This window comes from Talpa occidentalis, unplaced genomic scaffold (assembly GCF_014898055.3).
Source record: "Talpa occidentalis isolate TD23 unplaced genomic scaffold, MPIMG_talOcc4v2.1 talOcc4.6, whole genome shotgun sequence".
NCBI lineage: Eukaryota > Metazoa > Chordata > Mammalia > Eulipotyphla > Talpidae > Talpa > Talpa occidentalis.
Genome location: NW_023604972.1, coordinates 60,850,125 through 60,873,991, shown reverse-complemented (window position 1 = coordinate 60,873,991; position 23,867 = coordinate 60,850,125). Strand labels below are relative to the sequence as shown.

At 35.3% G+C, this 23,867-nt stretch overlaps 1 protein-coding gene across 4 annotated transcripts in view; it reads right to left on the bottom strand.

Annotated features, from left to right (window-relative positions):
• SMARCAD1 (SWI/SNF-related, matrix-associated actin-dependent regulator of chromatin, subfamily a, containing DEAD/H box 1) overlaps positions 1-23,867 on the bottom strand; it is a 105,363-nt gene that overhangs the window by 5,513 nt on the left and 75,983 nt on the right. For all 4 annotated transcript variants that reach the window (XM_037530389.2, XM_054688224.1, XM_054688223.1 and 1 more), the window contains exons 12-23: positions 13,462-13,561; positions 12,702-12,761; positions 12,529-12,604; positions 10,661-10,796; positions 10,201-10,338; positions 8,394-8,489; positions 8,183-8,300; positions 7,856-7,977; positions 6,114-6,302; positions 5,440-5,558; positions 3,807-3,989; positions 2,807-2,916 (exon numbers count right to left, since the gene is read on the bottom strand). In XM_037530389.2, the coding sequence (XP_037386286.1) occupies positions 2,807-2,916; positions 3,807-3,989; positions 5,440-5,558; positions 6,114-6,302; positions 7,856-7,977; positions 8,183-8,300; positions 8,394-8,489; positions 10,201-10,338; positions 10,661-10,796; positions 12,529-12,604; positions 12,702-12,761; positions 13,462-13,561 (1,447 nt within the window). The remainder of the gene's footprint in view (positions 1-2,806; positions 2,917-3,806; positions 3,990-5,439; positions 5,559-6,113; positions 6,303-7,855; positions 7,978-8,182; positions 8,301-8,393; positions 8,490-10,200; positions 10,339-10,660; positions 10,797-12,528; positions 12,605-12,701; positions 12,762-13,461; positions 13,562-23,867) is intronic.

Sequence of the window (23,867 nt, the reverse complement as noted above, 5' to 3'; positions counted from 1 at the left end):
CACAATGAAACAATTTTAACTGTAAAAATTAGTATTACTTTACAGGGATTGGGGGGTGGGGGTTGGGGAGTGAGGAAGTGCCAAAACACATAATCCTTATTCTAAAGCAGTGGTCCTTTACTTTCGTATGTATCAGAATAACTTGGAAGGCTAGAGTGAGTGCGACTAAAAGTTTTTGGTTCACTACTTATGGAGTAGGGCTTAGGAATTACACTGGCAATTTCTCAGGATATGTTGTTGCTGTTGGTCCTGAAACTGTACTGTGAGAACCACTAAGACAAGCTCTAAACACATAAATGTCTGATAAGCCAAATCATGGTCTTTATCTAGACTTTCATAATTTCAAGGCAAAAGGAAAATAAAACATCTTAACATGAAATACATGCACACTCAACTAAAATATATCTTTTGCTTCTAGAGGAGAAGGGACCTACTGTGAAAGATGAAAACATAGGTAATATATAAAATTCTCATATCCGGTCAGTATCGAAATTATTAAAATGACACCAGATGCAAAGTTGATGATAAAAATCATTATAGTTCATGGATTAAATAGACATTACTATAATCTTAATTTAAAGTTAATACTAAACTTTAACTAAATTTATATACAAATAATTGACATGAATTATGATTGGAAATAACTGAATATATTCATCACTTCTACTCTCATTGAAATAGCATTAAGGTACCATGAGAAAATGGACTTTAAATCAAAAAGAATAAGAAAAAACAGTGGGGACAGTTGTCGACAAATTTGCAAAGACAGAAAATGAAAATGTAAACTGACTTTACCAGAACAGAAGGTAGGAAACACAAGGCAACTTCACTCACAATCTACCTTGCCCACACAACACCCATAAGCTCAGGAGATGGAGATAATGGTGCTTCTGAAAGGTAGGATATATATGACTGGGCTGAAAAGGTAGGATACAGAAGGCCTGCCCAACTGAGTCCATCATCTGCTTGAAGTGAACAAAAAGGTTCTTTGGAAAAGCATGGGGGTATAAAGGACAGTGTGAACTGTACCAGAACATTAAATATCTGAATATGACATCAACCCAGGCTGCTTCTGTCTCCTCACTCTGAGAATGTACTTTGCAGGTTTATTCTAGCTCTCCTACTAACCTTATTTCACAAGATGAGAGTATCTTATTTCACAAGATGGAGAGTATCTTTCTGTGGAAATGAACTAGTCATGAGAAAATATCTACAGTTAAGAAGAGTCCGTTGGGAGTTCCCAATTAACTAACTTTAAGGGTTTTATTTAGAGACTTACTGTTAACATAAAATCTATATGCCTTTATGTTTGCTAGCACTGCTAATTAACCTAGTTATCTAATTACCTAGGTTTCTAGTTAAAAGAAGCTGCCCTACCAAAATAATCAGGAAACAGTGTTACCCAAGTATCTGGGTATCTGTCCTATGATTCCTTCTATTGCTTTTGCTGGATTATCTGAAACTGGCAAATAGCTACCTCTAAAAAAGTCTAGTAACTACTGTTAATCATTTAAGTTACCCTGATCATCCTATTCATCTTCACACTTACAGATCCAACTCAGTTGCTGCTGCTGCTTTTTTTTTTTTTTAAAGATTTATTTATTTATTTATACAAGCAGGAGGGTGAGAGAATTCACCAGAGCCAGAGCGGGGAACAGAATAGGCGGACTGACAAAATATACTGCTGAGGGGAGCAGCAGGCGGCAGGAGAGGTCTCCGCGCCATGTGGAACCCTTGCTGGCGGCTGTGTATTGAACCTGCGCTGCAGAGGCTGCGGGCAGCTTTGCAGCCCAGTGCTCAACCGCTGCACCACTAGGGGAGGCCCTCAGTTGCTTCTTACTCAGTTAAAATTTCTCTTAAGTCAGCTTCCTGAACCTGGCATAGCACCCTGAAATAAAAACTATATAGGAAACACATGAACTAATTGATCATACACCTCTGTGAATCTTTGAAGACAGATTAGTATGTATTGATCTCATAAGCACAGAATGCCTAACAAAATACTGGGACATATTCAAAGTAAATATTCAAAGGACATTTGCTGAAATTAATTATTAGGAATATCATATGCATTAGAATAGTGAAAAAATTACTTGTTTCCAATTAAAGTTAACATTAAATAAAAAAGTCAGGTGCAGAAGACTGCATGCAAACTTTTTAAACTAAAAAAAATGTATACCCTGTTTATTTCTCTGCATAAAATTATTTGGTTACACACTTAAAAAAATAGTGACATATTCAACTTTATAAGAAAGTGGGTGATGTTGTGGGAAGAAGGGCTATGTTTGTGCTTTTCTATCTTTTGAATTTAATTGTTATCCAAAATACAAATATAAAAAATAATTTTAAATTTATGAAATAAAAAAATTATTTTCAACCTGAAATCATTAATTTTTTTAAAAAAATTGCATTTTATTGCACTCTATTATAATACATATTTGCTGGTAAAAGTGAAATTAACATTCTTAGTAAGTTAATATCATGACAGGTAGTTTAAACCTTTGAATTCATCAATATTACTTATGTAGTAAGTAAATCATAAATTGTGACTATAATGATAGATTCTTTATGATTCCAGGATGTTCTGCTGTCAGACATAAATTTTCAAGTATTAATATCAATTCTGGTAAAATGGTCCTTAGTATTATCGGTACTTTTTAAACTAGTATTCCAATTTTCTCTGAAGCCATCCCTAAACTGCATGTCACAGAAGGACTGAGGCCATCATTCTTATCCCCTTGACTTACTGTTAATTTGACCACTTTCCGTATAAAAATATTGAAGATTTTGCTTACAAACAGCTTACCTTCATCTACTGTGGTCATATCTTGCTCTAGTTTCAATTTCTGTTGGTTAATTTTTAGCATGGATTCTTCAATCGTCCCTTGGCTTATTAATTTTATAACTAGCACTTCTCTAAAGAAAAATATAAGATATGTCCATTGATTACTTTTTATCATAAAAAATTATTTGGATACATATAAACTAAAGTTATCTTTAGAGTTTAATAAGAATAGTTTGAAATTGTATAATATAACCATTAAAGTTTTTCCTTAATTCAAGTTAGTTGAGAATTGCATTTTTTGAACGTCACTCTTTAACTTTCCTATTGGTCAATGAGAATAAAGACAGCTCCTTTTCAAAAACCACTGATAACATTACAGTACAACAGTTCTGGGTTCAGATAAATATGCCATTTCTAAAAAGAACATGCTTGCTCATTAGCTCCAAGGAAATTCAGTTCAAAAATTAGTGTAGTAAAGTACACAAGTTACATGGGAAATTCCATTCTCACAATAGATACCGATAAAGATTTAGTCTATAAATGTCAGTCTTTTGTAAATACAATGAAATATTCTACCAAGAAAACATTGTCTGCTGTTTATTTGTCAAAATAGAGTTGAATTGTAGGTATTTTCATCTCCTTATACCTCATGTCCAATTTCAAAATGAACTTCCATCTAAAATATCTACGATTCAAATAACGTTATTTCCCAAAGGGTAACAGAATAGCAAGAGCATGGTTATTAACAAATCTATCTGGTTCTGAAATCTTTTCAATTGCTATAGAACTGTTTGGGATGGGGATAGGAGGTTTATTTTTATCAATTACTAGAAAATGATTAAATTACAAAGTAGTGCTCATATCTGATAACGCTGATACAAAATATATCAGAAATCATGCATGCTTTGCAGAAAATATGAAAACCTTGTAAGGCAGGACACATTGACAGTCTATATTTTAATATTCTCTACAAATTAAACTAACATTTGATTAAAAATAAATTTCAACTGAAAACACTTACTTAGTCTGGCCTACTCTGTGGCATCTATCCTCTGCTTGTTTGTCATTGTAAGGATTACAGTCAATATCGTGAAGTATAACAACATTGGCTGATGTCAGGTTTATTCCTAAGCCACCGGCTTTTGTTGACAGCAGAAATACAAAGATATCCATATCTGTATTAAACTCATCAATTAGATGAATTCTATAAGATAAACATATTAGGTGAAATCTTACTAAATGGTTTATAATTAAAACGTTTGAAAACAATCATATCACATGTAAAATAAGCCTAAAGATGTAAAGATATACACTTGGAATTGTAGTTACTTTTTTCTGCAGCTTTATTTATTGAAAGACTTTCTCAATTCACCAACTTCTTTTCCTTGCCACTTATCTCCCTACTGATTCATGCCCTATTTCAACTGTTTAGATGTGATGAATTCCTAAAGGACTATTTTGCCCTTTGCTTAATGACTACTGGCTTCTGGCTTTTCAATCTTTAATCTTCTCAGAAGTCTATCAGTCATAGACAATATCCTAATGGAAGTACGATCTCAATATCAAACTTTATCAGTATTATCTTCTTTTAACATGACTTTCACCCTTATACCAAAGGGAGAAAAAATTCATCTCGTCTGATAAAAAATATGAACGACACAATGCAGTATAAACACAGTAGAAAAAAGCATTCCTTGTTTAAGACTGTTTTTAACTTCTGGGCAATTAAAAATTAAACTTACTCTATTTCCCTTAAAATATCAAAAGTTCAAGATTAAAACAATCTTGGTTTAAAGATTAGGAACTTTACACTTTATTTTTATTTTTTTTTTAAAGATTTATTTATTTATGCATACATGAACCAGGATACAGGCCAGATGTGTGGGAGGGTGAGAGGATTCACCAGAGACAGAGTGGGAAACAGAACAGGCAAATTGACTGAAGTACACTGCTGAGGGGAGCAGCAGGAGAGACAGGAGAGGTCTGCCGCACCATGTGGCTATCTCCCTGGCTGGCGGGGATCGAACCCACATTGCAGAGCTGCAGATAGCTTCACAGCACTGCACTCAATCGCCTGCACCACCAGGGAGGCCCAGGAGCTTTAGACTTTAAACAATTTTTAAAGGGAAAGACCCTGAGAAGTATACAATTCTAACAGCTCTTTTAAAATATATTTGTGGGGACTCCCTGGTGGCACAGGCGGTTGAGCGCAGCCCTGTGAAGTTGTCCGCACCCTCTGCAGTACCGGTTCGATCCCGCTGGCCTCGGAGCAACCCACATGGTGAGCAGACCTCTCCTGTCTTGCCCGCTGCTCCCCTCAGCAGTGTGTTTCAGTCAGTCTGCCTGTTCTGTGCCCCACTCTGTCTCTGGTGAATCCTCTCACGCTCCTGTGCATCTGGCCTGTACCCTGGCTCTTATATAAACAAAATAAATCTTTAAAAAAAAAAAAAAATATATATATATATATGTATTTGTATGCAACTCAGACAGAATAAAAGAAAATTTTCCTCATATCTAAGGTAGTAATTTAAAGTAACCAAATGTAAGCAATAAAATTCTATCAAATGCTCTAGACATTTAAAATTTAAACATTTACTCTTATTTAAGTAGAAAGTGGAAAGAGATTTTCTGCAACTAAAGAGAAGTATACCAACCTTTCGGATATCTGAGTCTTTCCATCTAATCTGAGGTACCTGTGCTGATGATGTTTTAAAAGAACTTCTAATATATCCAGCATCATGGTAAACTGACTAAATAATACAACTCTATCACCCTGTGAAAATAAACACACAGACAAATAAATACACTGACAAATAAATTATAAGTATCTAATGATCACCTGCTTCAATAAAAATCAAGTAATGACATCTAAATTTTTTGTTTTAGATTACCTTAACATTTAAACTTCATCAGCAAATAGGAATAGCTACATAATTTCGATTATGATCTTGCAAATTCAAGTTATTTCAATATAAAATGCAGTATATAAAAATGCTTAAATAATTATTGTAACATAGTAGTTTAAAATACTAATATTAAAACAATCATACAGATTGTCACCTAAGAAATGAGAATTACCACTACTTAAAAATATGTGTGTGTATGTTAGTGTATGTATATTGAATTCTATTGTCCTTTCAGAGATTCAATGGGGAAAAAGTTATCAGGAAAATGTATGTCCAAATATATCCCCAAATGCTCAAGACACTAGTTCTCGAAAATTTAAAATAGATATAAGCTAAAGCTTTAAGAAAGTCAGATCATGCCAGAAATGTTGTAAAGAAGTTTAACTGAGAAATACAAGAGGAGTACAATTCTTTTTTAATACCTTCTGTTTCAACTCCGACAAGATGCATCCTAAAACTCGGAATTTTCCAGAATCTAAAATCAAATCCATGTCTAACTGAAAATTATTAATGTGTCGGTACTGTTTACAAAGTACATTTAATTCAAAGTCTGTCATAACTTCCATATCTTCAAAAATCAGGTCAGGGTTAGCCTCACAATGTGTAGGTTCCTCAAAACAAAACAAAACAATTTATACTTCAGAATGAAGATTGTTTATAAAATGATCACAATACTCTTAATAAAACTGCTCATATCTGATAAAATATCTAAATCATTGAAGATTTTAATGCAACAGATTTAGGAAATCTTCACTTCTTAGGTACAATAAAGAATAAAATTCTTATTATTTTAGAAATAATATATTAAATATTTTAAAATAAAATAATTTCTAGGATTTGGTTCACAATAATGTTAGTGAGGGTTCTAGCTAAATTAAGAGTGGTGTTACTCCAACTGATAACTAGAGGAATGAAGGTTATATATGGGCAAAAGATTTCATTATACAATTGTCTTTACTTTCTACATGTTTCAAATTTTCTGCTTAAGGACAAAGCATTTTTTTAAAAAAGAGAGGATAGGTGCAGGGGAATTGAGGCAAAAATAAAAATGGGTAAAATACACAAAAATACAATGAAGAAATGAGTGAAGAGAGTAAATGGAGAAAAACGACCCATACTTAGATGGGTTCTTTCTGGTAAAACAATAAAGGAGTCCATAATGTTAAGTCTAGATCAGGAATTGATAAACTTTTCCTTGCAAATATTTTAAGTTTTGTAGGCAAAATTTATGTGCTGAAACTTATCAACTTTGCCCGTGTGTTAAGAAAAGCAGTCACGTAACATGATGGATCTGGAGGGGATACTGCTAAGCAAAGTAAGTCAGAAGACAGCAAGACAAAATATCAGATAATTCCACTATATATGGAATATAAAGGAACAAAATAAAGAGTCTGACAACACCAAACAAATAACAAGCCCCAGAAATCTTGACTGTGGAACTGTGCTACAAGATGGGGATAAGGAGGGGGAAAAATAAGTGGGGTAGATACACAATGAACTATGATGGAGGACTATGAGTATGCTGGGGGCAGGTGTGGTGATATACATTTATCTGCGTAGGTGGGTCCTATACCTCTGAATCACATACAATGTGTTGTACAGTAATGTTACCCGAATAAAAATATATCTGGAAAAAAAAAGGAAGGGTAAGGGTAAGGAAAGAAAGAAGGGGGGCCTACCTGGTGGTGCAAGGGGTTAAGTCTCAGCACTATGAAGCTATCAGCAGCCACTGCAGCATGAGTTTGATCCCCTGCCAGGGAGTAACTCACATGGCACAGCAGACCTCTCCTGTCTCACCCACTGCTCCCCTCAGCAGTGTATTTCATCAGTCTGCCTGTTCTGCTCCCCACTCTATCTCTGCTGAATACTCTCACCCCCCTGCACTTCTAGCCTACACCCCAGCTCTTGTATGCATACTATATTTGAAAAAAAAATTTATTTGTGAAAACAGAAATTGCTATATTTGGCTCTAAATTCCATTTACTGACTCCTGATATCAGTCACTCTTTGATTATCATATACTCCAAATTATATAAAAGGAAAAAAGGAAAAGTGGTTAAAAGGAAAACATACTCATTAGGTTTGATTTTTAGCTTAACAATTAAACTTAGTGCTTAATAATGTTAATAATGTTAATAAAGTTAGCTTACTATAAAATACTTACCTTTAGCATAAGCTGAGACATTTCCTTGAGTTTTTCAGGTGTGTAATATTGGCGATGTAATAAAGGATGATTAGCCATTTTTCTCAATTGCATCATGACATTGCACATTTCTGTGTTTTTTTCTGTGATCCAAAGAGTACACATTAAAAACAGTATCCAACTGATAGGTGTTTGTTGAAATATAGATCAACTTAAAAATCTAAAAATTTTATCTTCAAATTCTAACTAATTTTTAAAATATGAAAATCCCACTACCATATGACTAAATAAAATGCAGGCCCAGTAAAGGACTATTTTTCACATAAAATTGTGAATATCAGATTATACCCATGTTATTGATAGATTTTTTCAATCTGTTGAAAAGACCCAAATAGAGTTGTTCCTGCTTCTCTGACATTGCACAGAGCTCAATTCGATCTTTCTTGGGAGGCAGTTGCTTGAGAACCTGAGGAAAGAAAACAGTTTTATATAATTCAAATAAAAAGGAAATCAATTTTTAATAAACAATCATAATCAAAGATATGCAGATACGAATTACCTCCTCTTTTACTCTTCTGAGAATAAACGGCTTTATAATTTGTTTTGCGTGTGCTATTCTCTCCTTTTCATATATACTTTGCTCATCAGCTGATTTCTAAGTAAAATAAAAAAAGTATTTTAGAAATTATTCATTGAAATAATCACAAAACAATATTGCACAACCCAAAAATCTCCCTCACCATAATGAAAGTTGTGTTTCACAGAAACTCAATTCATTATACATGGAATGTCATGTCTGAATTTGGGATTACTTCTTAAATCTCCTATGTAATTTGAGATTTCATAACAAGTAATTATGTATTCTGTTGAGGTAATGCACTTGAGTACACTATATTGGCATTCAAAAGTCAGTAACTAATAAGTTATTAACTACCTAGAAAACTGACATGAAATAAAAATATGGGGGATGAGGCAAAAGGAGGAGAGGTAGAAAAGTTGGATTTATTTGTAGAAAATGGCCCCCCAAAGAAAGCTAGTATAGATGATGCAAAAGGGAGGGATAGTTCAAAAGGGGGGATAGTTCCTAGTCAAAACTTGGTCATTTTGACAAATTAGAGGAGTGGAATTGTATTCTACGATGTAAACAAGTCCTTCATATCCCATGATGTGCTAGGTCATTTCAAGAATTGTAAATCACTAACATATTAGTGACATTTAAAAAGGCAGTTAATCTGCAGTGGAAAAATACCAGAAAACTCTTAGAAAACACTTGTGATTTAGGAAAGAGTAAACAATCTATATAAACATTGCTATACTAGAAAATTTGGGAGCTATTGAAGACTATATTGTATTTATTTAAGCAACAAGAGAAAACTGAACTTTTCTTCTAAACTGAGTCAATACTGTAACATTTAGAAAATGTGATTTTTGCATTCATGTACTTTTATTTCAAAATGTAGTTTTCAGTTTAAAAATTTTCTGGATATTCTAGTTTTGCCCAGTTCTACAGTTTGACTATAGAAATAGCTGCTAATTTACCTGACCAATTTTATTTTATTTTTTAAAGATTTATTTTATTTATACAAGAACTGGGGTACAGGCCAGATGCACAGGAGGGTGAGAGGATTCACCAGAAACAGAGCAGGGAACAGAAAAGGCAGAAAACAGAAATACACTGCTGAGGGGAGCAGTGGGCGAGACAGGAGTGGTCTGCTGTGCCATATGGGATTCTCCCCAGCCAGCCGGGATCAAACTCGCGCTGCAGAGGCTGTGGACAGCTTCACAGCACTGTGCTCAACCGACTGTGCCACCAGGGAGGCCCTATTTTATTTTTTTTTAATAAAGATTTATTTTTAGGGTACAAGCCAGAGGTGGGGGGGGGGGTTGTAAGAGGATTCACCAGAGACAGAGTGGGGAACAGAACAGGGGGACTGACTGAAGTACACTGCTGAAGGGAGCAGCAGGCAAGTCAGGAGAGGTCTCTTGCACCATATGGGTAGCTCCCTGGCCAGAGATAGAACTCGTGCTGCAGTGGCTGAGGATAGCTTCGTAAGTTGCTTCTTAACCCCTTGCACCACCAGGGAGGCCCTACCTGACCAATTTTAATAAGATGCAATGGACAACATCACATGTTACCACTCCATTAATTTAAAATTCATTCCTCTTAAAATTGAGGTTTTAAAAAACAAAACTTGTGGACAATTATAGAAATCACCAATTTATTTCCCATTGTATTCTGCCTACAGCTCACCTCATATAAGTATAGGGATAGCAGCTAACACTGTGAAAAAAAAGAAAATAAGAGCATGATACAAATAAAACACAAAGTAACATAAATTTGGAAGAAAATGTAAATTTATACTTACCGTCTTAGAAGAAAACATTCTTCGTATTTCACTGGTGCTACTACTAAACATGTGTGGCATAACAAAATTCAACAGTGACATGAGTTCTAACAGATTATTCTGTACTGGAGTGCCTGTGAGTAGCAAGCGGTTATTTGCCTGTGAATGAGGGTAAAATTTTATTAGTTTACTTCTGATTTCATAAGTAGGCAACTTGTGTCTGTATCCTCATTTACTTTTATGAGTTAATAAAAGAAAATTATATTTTATATTTATAACATTATATATAACAGGTTGGTGAACTATGGCTCATGAGAAAGACATATTCAAAGAAAAGGAAAGAACAAGTGTCAGGCTAAATGGCTTACAAAGCATGAGATATTTACTCTCTGGACCCTTAGAGGTAAATTTTGTTGATATCTGATATAAAATACTATATACATTAAAAGACTCAATGTAAAAATTCATGGAAAACTCTTACATTGATTGTCATAAGATGCTGGTAGCGGATGGAGCCCATGTTTTTCAACATATGGCCCTCATCAAAAATGGCATAATTAAGTTTCAGTCTTCGAAATAGACTACGATCATCAGAACTGCTGATTGCACAATTATACCTACAAAAAAGGAAAAATAAACTTCTAAGGTTACACATCTTTAAAAGCCTAGAGTCTGGGCCTCCCTGGTGGCGCAGCGGTTGAGCGCTGGGTTGCGAAGCTGCCCACAGCCTCTGCAGCGCCGGTTCGATCCCCGGCTGCTCCCCGGCCACCAGAGGAGGGTCCCACATGGCGCACAGACCTCTCCTGCCGCCCGCTGCTCCCCTCAGCAGTGTACTTTGGTCCTTCTGTCTGCTCTGCTCCCCGCTCTGGCTCTGGTGAATTCTCTCACCCTCCCGCACTTCTGACTGTACCCAGTGCATGTATAAACAAAAACAAACAAACAAATAAATAAATAAATAAACATGCCTCTATAAAAAAAAAAAACTTAAAAAAAATAAATAAATAAAAGCCTAGAGTCTAAGAAGATTTAATGTTTTGTAAGATTTTCTTTACACATTTCTAATAGTCTGTCTTAAAAAATACCACTATATACAGCTGATGTTAAAAATACCAATGTAGTTGTATCTAATAATTGTTGACATACATAGAATCAAATTATGAAAGCTGCAATATGTAGTTAAAAGAAAATTTAATAGGCATTTTCTACATACTTAGGAAGAGGCCAATTTCAGTATGATACGAAATCTGCAACTATTACTATTTGTTTCACGAACTGTTCTATTTTAAGAAGCAACAGAAAGAGAAAGCTAAGACTTTTTGTTTAGAACACAAATTATGTTATTAAACTAGCTTAATAATTTACTATTGTATTAAACTAGTAGATTCAAGATGTATCAATTAATAGCTAGCAGTTCAAGATTACATATGAAAATGGATTCTATTAACATAAATTTTGGATGAATTCTTTTAATCTTGGCCTGTTACAGAAGTTAATACAGAGGAATAATATTTTTTTTTTAATAGAGGCATGTTTTATTTATTTATTTGTTTGTTTGTTTGTTTGTTTTGTTTATACATGCACTGGGTACAGTCAGAAGCGCAGGAAGGTGAGAGAATTCACCAGAGCCAGAGCAGGGAGCAGAGCAGGCAGAAGGACCGAAGTACACTGCTGAGGGGAGCAGCGGGCAGCAGGAGAGGTCTGCGCGCCATGTGGGATCCTCTTCTGGTGGCCTGGGAGCAGCTGGGGATCGAACCGGCACCACAGAGGCCGCGGGCAGCTTTGCAACCCAGCGCTCAACCGCTGTGCCACCGGGGAGGCCCATAACTAAGTATTGACAGCTTATGTGAAGCTTGAAATAATTTATACAATAAATGTAGCATGAGAACATTCTGTTAAATATTTATGCCAAAGAGTTACTACCATGTAATGATTATTTACATAACTTCCATGCTTATTTCTACTCTAACTCCAATTTTTCACTGAGAATAAGATTTCACTATATTAATACTTACTCATGAGTAAGAAATATAAATCATTTTGGTGGGCTATCTTCAATTTTACTTTAAATTCTGATTCTTAATGTTACGACCCTGTTTTCAATTAAGTAGACAAAACCTTTTAATAACTGCTGTCAGTCAGCTGATAAATTAGCAAAAAATATTCTTTTATTGGTCTTATATACCAAACTATAAAATGTCTGAATCTATAACATAAGTTATTCCATTATTCCTGTTGCAGGTCACAGCATAAACTTCTTTCACATTACTGCTACTATTAAAAACTTTTTTGTTTTTAAATTTAGAGATTGTACACATTCTTTTTTCAAAAAAAATTGTTCTTAATACTTACGTGGTCACAATTACATTGTATTCTTCATATTTACTATGAATGTTATATCTAATCTGTTTACGTTCTTCCTGAGAACCTAAAATTTTAAAAAATACACACATGTTGGTATTACTCTATTTTGTTAGGATTTCAAAGAAATTTCTAACAATTAGAGCAAAAGGATATCCTCTTACCATAGTAACAGAGCACCTTCAAAGTGGGGCACCATAAATTAACTTCCCTTAACCAGTTATCTGTGAAACCAAAGAGAGATTATTACTTGAATCTGCTATAAAGAGATACATGTGTACAGTGAAATGAAAACTATAGTTTAACAAGTACTATAAGGAAATTATTCAAAGAAGCTGATTTTAAAAATTATAGACTCTTTGCAATTTTATATCTGATGATAAAAATGATCCTGACGTCTTGAGGTGGCAGAGGACTAAAACCATTATATTTAAAGGTGGCTATTAACTTCCAATTTATTAAAATATTTTATTAAATACATATAAACATACTCTTACTCTATTCTACCTCCAACTGAAATAATGGAACAGTAATTTGAGGGGGATTAATTGCTTACTGGATAACCAAATAAAATTTTAATTATATATTTGAAAGCACTTAGTTTTTCTTAAATTAGTCATTAAGTAATTCAAAAGTACTATGAAAATAAAACAAATGATCTTTTATCAAATGGTCCTAGATCTATAATAACTTAAAAGGCAAATAATTAAATTTGTATTTAAATTATCTTCTTTTAAAAGATTGCCAATACAATTAACAAAATCACATACACAAAGGGGGAAAAAAGTATAGAGACCACAGATATTAATATTTCACCTCCACAAGCCAAGAAATACCACACACACAACACACAGTTTTTCTTCTTATATATAACATTATGGTTGGTTATCCAAAGATTTACTGGTTATCCACAGATTTACTAACCTATAGTTGAGGCTGGAACAACGATCAAATGAGGACCTTTATTATTCTCTTGATAGAGGTATGCCAAGAATGCAATGGCTTGAATAGTTTTTCCTAGGCCCTAAAATTAAAAGTTTAAAAGACAACATATGAAACTTAAAAGTAAATTCAGAAATTTGGAAAACAGAAAAAGAAGTAATTCTGGGTTATTTTTGATTCCCCATAAAGCAACTCTTTGAGAATTCTACTATGTTCTTAGATCTCAAAGACAGAAAGAATTGATCATAATCCCCAAAGATATTATAACTAACTTTAAAATGAGCAGGATGGATCTTAATTGTTAGTTAATATTTGATACACATTATATATTATATATAGAAAGGATATAATTTTGGCAGTTGTTTACATTAAGGAAATATTTACTATATATTAGATGGACAGAGAACTATGTTCCAATGACTAATTAGAGCTTGTTCTATAACCCAGCAATTCGACTCCTCAGAACATATTCAAGTGATCTGAGTGCCTACATCCAATAAAAGATGGCTAGTAATGTTCACAGTAGGTTATAACTGCTAAACACTATAAATAACCTAACATGAGAATGGATAAACAAGTTGTAGTCCATTTATATATTGGACTACTAGCAAACCAATAAAAAGAAGCAAGCTACTTGAGAGTGAGCATGGCGGGGAAGGAATATTGGGATCAAATTCTCCCATAAAAATAATCTGATAGGGAGAAATAATATCCTGGCGGGACCTGGATGCTCTGGACAGCTTTCACCTATGATTCACTCAGACTGTTGAGGGAATTTGGAAAGACGGGGGAAAGGAAGAGAGAAAATCATGGGAACACTTCTCCCCTCCCCCTCCCCTCCCCACAAAGCTGGACCACTACATCTAGAAGGAAGGAAAAGCTTGAAGACAAGAAGCCAAGAGACTCCTGAGACATCTGAAGGATCTAGACAATGAAAGTGGGCAAGTGGGGCCCTCCCCACAGACATGCAGTGCTGTGAGGCGGTCACTCTACTGTGGTGCCTCCTTCTCCCCCACCTGAAGACTGGTGGGACCATTTAACCCGCTGGTCTGGTAGCACTTAAGCTGGAAGGACATCAGGGAAAGCCTCATAGGGCTGATTCCTACACTGGGGTCCTCTTGGTGTCCCAAGCCCTAAGGTGAGAAAGGCTACAAGAGACTCATCACTCACCCAACTACCTCATGGGCCCAGAAGGTGTGCCGATCCTCCCACACCCACAGCTGCAGTTCATTCCAAGCCCTTTTGTGTGTTATTTTTTCCCTCTTTTTCTACCCTCCCTGGGAAGACTATCCTACTCAGTTCTTAGAGGTGGCCCCCAGCAGACCAGACTGAAACAGCAAACACTAGCTCGCTGGAAACTATAAGAGTCCTGAGACGCAATTCTCTCCCCATCTGTTTGGTGTTTGTTTATTGATCAGTTGGTTGTCTATTATTCATTTCCCTCCCTATTATTTCTGTTTTCTGATTCTTCTTTCTTCTTTCTCCCCTTTTCAACGCTACCATCACTAGTTTCTCTTCTCCTTCTGCTATATTCCCTCCTCCTCCTCTTTCCTCTTCCCCGTATCTGGCTCCTTCCTTCTTCTCTTACCTTTGTTCCTTCTACATTTCTGTATTATCCTCCTCTCTCCTCTCATCCCTTCTTTCTCCCCTTATTCTTTTGATCCCGGTATTCTTCTGAGACACACCTCCAGGGATCTAGCAGTTCAACAGAGAAATACATCCCATCCACACTGCAGGCACCTCCCAGTGGACTTGGCTTCAGCGTGTGTCTGGAGGTGCAATACTCCACACAAGACTCTTGACTACCACAGGTTGAGATGTCAGATACCATCCTACACTGGGGGCCAGAAAGGCATAGCTCAGAACAACACCTACCATAACAGAAGTGCGCCCAGATGTGTGTCCAGCCATAGCAGCTCAGACACTAGGCAGACATATCTATGCCTGAGCAAGACCAACGGTACAGGGGCACTATGAATAGAACAAAGCCAAAGGCTAACTATGGGAAGAAGGAAATTTCAAATGCTCAAGCAGGCCTTTCTGGGAACAATAGACCACAGAAAGTCAACCTCCAGAACCTGAAAACATGGACACGGAAGAATATCTCCACCTAACAAAGAATTCATAAAGGCCATAATAAAAACTATTAAGATTAAGAGAAAATGCAGAAAAAGGTAAGAATACAATCAATGAACAGAGGAAGACAGTGAAGGAACTGGAGGAAATCCAGAGAATAGCAGAGGAGCTCAAAAATTCAGGGGAAAGCCATGAAAATAGAATGGAAGAAATGGAAGAAGGAATCAGTACTCTCAAAGATAGAAACATAAAAATAACCAAAAAAAAAAAAAAAAAAAAGAAAAGGAAAGAGAAGTACAAATAAAAAGAATGAAGAAACACTTTGAGAGTATCTGACACCATGAGGCAAGGAAATATAAGAGCCATAGGAATCCCAGAAAGTGAGGACAAAGGAACCAAAAAACTATTAGAGATAATTAAAGAGAATTTCCCAAGCATGAAGAAAGAGATGAAAATATATGCAGAAAGCTAGAAGAACAACAAATTACCACAATGAAAGAAAAACTACAGAAAGACACATAACAGTAAAATTTCTAAAAGTCCAAGACAAGGAAAAAATAATGAAACTGATGAGGGCAAAGAAACAGATAATCTATAAAGGAAAACCAATTAGGTTGACATCAGACTTCTCCAAAGATACACTACAGGCAAGAAGAGAATGGAGTGACATTTGACAAACTCCAAGTCAACAAATTCAAACCAAGAATAATACTCTACCCCACAAAGCTCTCCTTCCTCTGTGAAGGAAAAATAAAAACCTTCTTAGATAAGCAAAATCTCCAGAAATTCATTACTATGAAACCCCTACTCCAAAAAACATGACAAGAAACCCAAAAGCCAAAACCAACAAAGAAATGAATAGGAAGAACAGAATAAGGTAAGGAATAGAACCACAAAAGGACAAACAAAATGGCCAATGTATCAATATTAACTCTAAAAGTAAATGGACTAAACTCATCAATAAAAAGACAGCATAGCAGGATGGATTGAAAAACAGAACTGCTTTTTAACAGCAAAACAGACAGTTTTGCTGTCTATAGGAAACACGTTTAACTACAAAAGATAAACATAGATTGATAGTAAACAAGCAGATAGACCAAAAAGAAGGCAGGAACAGCTATCAGATAAAACAGAGTTCAAACTAAAAAAAACTAAAAAGAGACAATAGATGGTTACTACATTATGATAAAGGGGACAATACATCAAGAAGATATAACATTCATCAACATATACTCACCAAATGAAGGAGCACTAAAATATATCAGACAATTACTATCATCTCTAAAAAACAGACATTTGAGAAAATACATATGTAGTAGGAGACTTCAACACACCACTCTTGCCAATGGTCAGATCAACGAGACAAAAAATAAGCAAGGACATTAGAGCTCTAAATAAGGACCAAGACCTCATGGGCTTAACACCACACCTATGGGACACTGCACTCAAAACAATCTGTGTACACATTTTCCTCAAGTACACATGGTTCATTCTCCAGGATCAATCACATACTGGGACACAAGATCAACAGATACACTAAGATCAAAATCAGTACAACTATCTTTTCTCACGATAAAACCATCAAACCTAGAAATAAATTATGACAAGAAAGCAAGGAACGTTCCTATCTCATGGAGATTGAAACCCACACTACTGGAAGACCACTGGATCAAAGAGGAGATCAAAGAAGAAACTGAAAAATACCTTCAGATGAATGACAATGAAGGCACAACTCTCCAGAATGTATGGGACACAGCAAAAGCAGTTATAAGAGGAAAATATATAGTAATGCAGGTTCACATCAAGAAACAAGAAAAAATTCAAAGAAACAACATAATCTCCTACGTTAAAGAACAAAAAAACCCAAAAGCCAATAGAAGAAAGGAAATAATAAAAATCAAAGTGTTAGGGGGAAAAGGATGTCCCAAAGCAAATTCCATACAGGCTTTGTGGACTCCACCCCCACCCCAGGTCAAAGCCAAAGACACTGGGAACTCCAAATCCCATACCCCGATATTAAACGGGTTCCTGGCTGTGGGTCCTCACCCGCGCGCTTTAAAGGGACTTATGAATACTCTACTACAGACACACACAAAAGGGTTAATAAAAGGTTTATTTACAAGAGAAAAAGAAATAAGGAAAATGTACAACTCAGGGAGAAAATAGGGAAATAAAGTCTTTAATGCGTCCTACCCGATCCGACGACCTGGAAACCCAAAGTCACTCTCAGAGCTGGCCGGACGCTGCGAGCTGGCCGAGAGCCCAAAAATGGAGAGACCCCAAAGCCCACGTGTCTGCCTTTTGTATCCACCTGGCTGCTTAACCCCACCCTCAGGTCCCAGCCACCTTCCCTTTGGTGGTGATGGGATTTGGAGTTCCCAGTGTCTTTGGCTTTGACCTGGGGTGGGGGTGGAGTCCACAAAGCCGGTATGGAATTTGCTTTGGGACATCCTTTTCCCCCTAACAAAAGCAGAAATAAATGAAAGAAGTTAAAACTACAAACCAAAAGATCAATAAAACCAAAAGTTGGTTCTATAAAAAAATAAACAAAATAGACAAACCTCTAGCCAGGCCCACGAAGAAAAAACAAACAAACAAACAAAAACAAAAACAGAAGCAAGCACAAATAAATAGGATCATAAATGGTAGAGGAGCAACTACAACAGACAGCAGAAATCTAAAGAATAATCAGAGATTACTATGAGCAGTTGTATGCAAAAAGTATAACAATGTAAAAGAGATGGACAAATTCCAAGAACGATATAATCATCCAAAGCTAGATAAAGAGGAAATGGTATACCTAAATAGACCAATTACAAGCAGTGAAATTGAAACAGTAATCAAAATACTCTCCCAAAATAAAAGCCCAGGACCAGACGACTTCATAAATGAATTCTACCAAATGTTCAGAAACAAACTAGTGCCTATCCTACACAAACTCTTCCAAAAAATTGAGAAGGAAGAAATACTACCAGATATGTTTTATAAAGCCAACATTATACTAATATCAAAACTGAACAAGCACAACTACAAGTCAATTTCTCTACTGGACACTGACGCAAAAATCCTCAAAAATCCTATCCAACAGAATCCAACAATGCATCAAAAAGATAATTCACTATAACCAAGTGGTATTTATTCCAGGGGCACAGGATGGTTCAACATCCAAAGATCAAATAATGTAATCCAACACATCAACAAAGATAAAAATAAAAATAAATGATCATATCAATAAATGCTAAAAAAGCATTCAACAAAGTTCAACATCCATTTATTATGAAGGCCTGCGAAATTCTTGTGATAGAAGGAACATACCTTAACATAATGGCCATATACAACGAACCCATAATTCTCAATGGTGAAAAGCTGAAAGCCTTTTCCTTAAGATCTGGAACAAGACAAGGATATCCACTCTCACCATTGCTTTTCAATATAATACTTGAAGTCCTAGCCACAGCAGTAAGACAAGAGAAAGAAATACAAGGAATCCAAATAGGGAAAGAAGAAGTAAAACTATCACTATTTGCAGATTACATAATATACATAGAGAACCCCAAAAACTCCACAGAAAAACTAATCAAAATATCAACCAGTTTAGTAAAGCAGCAGGATACAAAATCAACACACAAAAATAAGCCTTCCTATGTGCAAACAATCACTATGAAGAAGAAATCAAGAAAATCATCCCTTTTATAATTGAAACAAACAAAAAAAATATCAAATACCTGGATATAAACCTAACAAAAGAGGTGAAGAACCAATACAAAGAAAATTATAAAAGTTAGTTAAAATAAATAGAAGAAGACCAAAGAAATGGAAAGACATCCCCTGCTCATGGCCTGAAAAATTAACATTAAAACGGCTATCCTACTGAAAGCAATTTACAGATTCAATGCTGTACCAATAAAAATTTTAATGACATTCTTCAAAGAGATAGAACAAATATTGATGAAATTCATATGGAAACACAAAAAACCTTGAATAGCAAAAGCAATCCTGACCAAAAAGGAGAATGGAGGTATCATACCCCCAGACTTCAAACTATACTACAAAGCCATAATAATTAAAACTCTATGGTACTGGAACAAAAACAGACAACACAGACCAATGGAATTGAACAGAAAATCCAGAAATAAACCCACATATTTATTGACAACTAATCTTTGACAAAGGAACAAAGAATATGCAATGGAACAAGGACAGTTTGTTCAATAAATGGTGAGGGGAAAAACTGGACTGCTACATGTGAAAAATGAAGCTAGACTACAACCTCACACCATGCACAAAAACCAACTCAAAATGAATTGAATACTTGGATATAAGGCACACTGTTAAAACTGTTAAAAGATATAGAAGAAAATACAGGCAAAACACTACATGACATACATCTCAGTAATACCTTTAAATAAACATGCCCCAAAGCAAAGAAAGTAAAGGAAAAGATGAACAGCTGGGACTACATCAAAGTAAAAAGCTTCTGTACAGCAAAAGAGACATTAATCAAAACAAAGAGACATCCTACTGATTGGGAAAATATTTTTACAAACAATGCTACTGATAAGGGACTGCTCACAAAGATCTAAAAAGAGCTCACACAGCTCAATTAAAACAAAGTAAACAATCCAGTCAATAAATGGGCAGAAGAGCTAAAAAAAAACACTCCTCTAAAGAGGAAATGCAAATGGCCAACAGGTATATGAAAAAATGTTCAACATCCCTTATAATCAGGAAAATGCAAATAAAAACCACAATGAGATACCACCTTACACCATCCAGAAAGGCACATATTAAAAAACAGGAATCAATAGATGTTGGTGAGGATGTGGAGAAAAAAAGGAACTCTCCTACACTGTTGGTAGGAATGCAAACTGGTCCAACCACTATAGAAAGCTGTGTGGAGGCTCCTCAAACTATTACAAATGCAGCTACCATATGACCCAGCAATTCCACTCCTAGGAATCTACCCAAAGAACACAAAAACATTAATTCAAAAGGATACCTGTTTTCCTATGTTTATTGCCGCACTATTTATTATAGGTGAGATATGGAAACTATGCAAATGCCCAAAAATAGATAACTGGATCAAGAAGTAGTAGTATATATACCAATGGGATACTATTCAGCAATCAAAAATGATAAACTCATGCCATTTACAGCAATATGGATGGAGCTGAAAGGGATTATGCTCAGTGAAATAAGCCAGAAAGAAATAAGCCAGAAAGTGGTTTCACTTATAGAAGTAATGAATGTAGGGGAACCAGATAAGGGACCAAGAAAAAAAATAATAAATTAAAAAACAAACTTAACAGGCAACTATTAATCAGACACTCTGCAGGGGAGGGGGAGGATAAGGGATCAAAACAGTGGAGGGAATGTATTCTTACACTAGGGACTTTGGTTATGGTGCACAGGTGAATTGGTGGTGGGAATTTTGTGGGGACTACAGCTGAGAAGAGAAAGCATACATTGTACAAAAAAGGAAGAATGATATAAACTATATATAAAATATAATTACATTTAAAAAAGGAACAAAGTACTGATACATGTAAGAGCACTGATGAATCTCCATAATTTTATATTGCATCCAACAAACATAATTTATGCTCCATTTTTCCACTTATGGTAAGGGCTGAAATTAGAAAAAAATTATGGTGACAGGCATAAGAAGAGTGATGACTGAAAAGGACTAATAGGAAACTTTCCTGGGTGATGGAATTGTTGATCTGAATAGTCACATGGGTGTCTGATTATATAAAAAGTCATTAAACTGACTGTTAATGCGTTTCACTGTAAGTATATTATAAATGAATTATAAGTAAATAAATTACAAGTCATAAAGAGACATTTATAAATTATAAATAAAAATGGCACTGTTTTTTATTAACTGACCAGTCGTCCTCCCTCACCCCAAAATTCATCTGCTGACACCGTAAACATCACTGACTATATTTGTAGATAGGGTCTTAAAGGAGGTAATTAAGGTTAAATGTGGTTACAAGGGGGTATGTACCCAAAGAAATACCAGGGATGTGTCTGCACTGAAAAAAAGCCAAGGGAGGACACAGCAAAAAGACAGTCATTTGCAAATCAAGGATAAAGGCCTCACGCAAAACCAAATTTGCAATATGGTGATCTTATGCTTTCAGTCTCCAGAACTGTGACAAAATTATTTTTTGTTTAAGTCACTGAGTTTTTATTATTTTGTTATGGTAGCCCTAGTAGATAAGATACTAACCTATCATAAATACTGTACTTTACAAGTAATAAAAAGTTTTGCATAATGTATCTGATTTGATACCAGATATAATATTCTTTTAAATTTTATTTTATATTTTTTTACAATATTTTAAAATTTTTACACAATGTATGCATTTTCATCTTGGTTATATTCCCCATACAATTCCCAACCCCCTTATTTTGATCCTAATCCCTCCTCCCTCCCACCCCCACCATAGTGTATCTCTGGTTTATAGTTGCTTGTTGATTTTGATTTTTACTTTATTATAATTAGTCTTTTTCCTGGTCCCTTATTTAGGTTTTCTAAATTCCTGCTATGAGTGAGACCATCTAGTATTTTTCTTTTTCTTTCTGGCTTATTTTGCTGAGCATGATCCCTTCTAGCTCCATCCATGTTGCTGCAAATTGCATGGGTTTATCTTTTTTGATTGCTGAGTAATATTCCATTGTGTACATGTACCACATCTTCTTGATCCAGTCATCTATGTTGGGGCATTTGGGTTGTTTCCATAGCTTAGCTATTGTAAATAGTGCTGCTATAAACATAGGGGTGCTGGTACCCTTTGGAATTAATGATTCTGTGTCCTTTGGGTAAATACCTGGGAGTGGAATTGCTGGATCATATGGAAGCTCCATCTTTAGCAGGTTGAGGAATCTCCACACAGCTTTCCATAGTGGTTGGGCCAGTTTGCACTCCCACCAGCAGTGCAGGAGAGTTCCTTTTTCTCCACATCCTCGCCAACATTTGTTGTAGCTAGTTTTTTTTAATATGTGCCATTCTCACTGGTGTAAGATGGTATCTCATAGTAGTTTTGATTTGCATTTTCCTGATTGCAAGTGACATTGAACATTTTTTCATATGCCTATTGGCCATTTGCATTTCCTCTTTGGAGAAGGTCCATTTTAGCTCTTCTGCCCATTTTTTGCACTGGATTATTTTGTTTTTGTTGAGTCTCTTCAGCTCTTCGTATATTTTTGAGATCAGTCATTCATCATTAGTGTTGTGTGTGAAAATTTTCTCCCAGTGGGTGGGGCGTCTCTTTGTTTTGGTTACTGTCTCTTTTGCTGTACAGAAGCTCTTTAATTTGATGTAGTCCCAGCTGTTTATCTTTGCCTTCACTATCACTGCTTTGGGTGATGTGTCTTTAAAGATGTTGTGGAGGTGTATGTCACGTAGTGTTTCACCTATATTTTCTCCTATATATTTTGTGGTTTCAGGTCTTATGTCTAGTTCTTTAATCCATTTTGAGTTGGTTTTTGTGTATGATGTGAGATAGTAGTCAAGCTTCATTCTTTTGCATGTAGCAACCCAGTTTTCCCAGCACCATTTATTGAACAAACTTTCTTTGCTCCATTGCATATTCTTTGCTCCTTTGTCAAAGATTAGTTGACCGTAAATCTGTGGGTTTATTTCTGGATTTTTCTAGTCGGTTCCATTGGTCCGTGTTTCTCTTCTTGTTCCAATACCATGCAGTTTTGATTATTATGGCTTTGTAGTATAGTTTGAAATCTGGGTGTGTGATACCTCTATTCCCTTCTTTTTTTTTCAGGAGAGCTTTGGCTCTTTGGGGTTTTTGGTGGCTCCATATGAATTTCATCAATATTTGTTCTATTTCTTTGAAGAATGTCATTGAAATTTTTATTGGAATAGCATTGAATCTGTAAATTGCTTTAGGTAGGATGGCCATTTTGATAATGTTAATTCTTCCAATCCATGAGCAGGGAATATATTTCCATTTCTTGTGTCTTCTTCTATTTCTTTCAACAGTGTTCCTTTACCTCTTTGGTTAGGTTTATTCCCAAGAGATATAATTTTATGATACAGAAGACTGGCTATGAGAGAGTAAGTCTCTTGGGAACGATCAGAGAACCCATGACAGGCAGTTAGTACCCAAAACCTAGAACTGATACCCAAATTCAGTCTTCCACAACTGAAACTACTGTATATGCCACACCTTATTTCTATTATCTTTTCAAATCTTATTTTATTCACTTTCCTATCAGATTAAAGCAGGATCTGTATTTTAATGTATTTATGTTTATATAGGGAAAGTCTTCAGGTTACTAAGGATTAC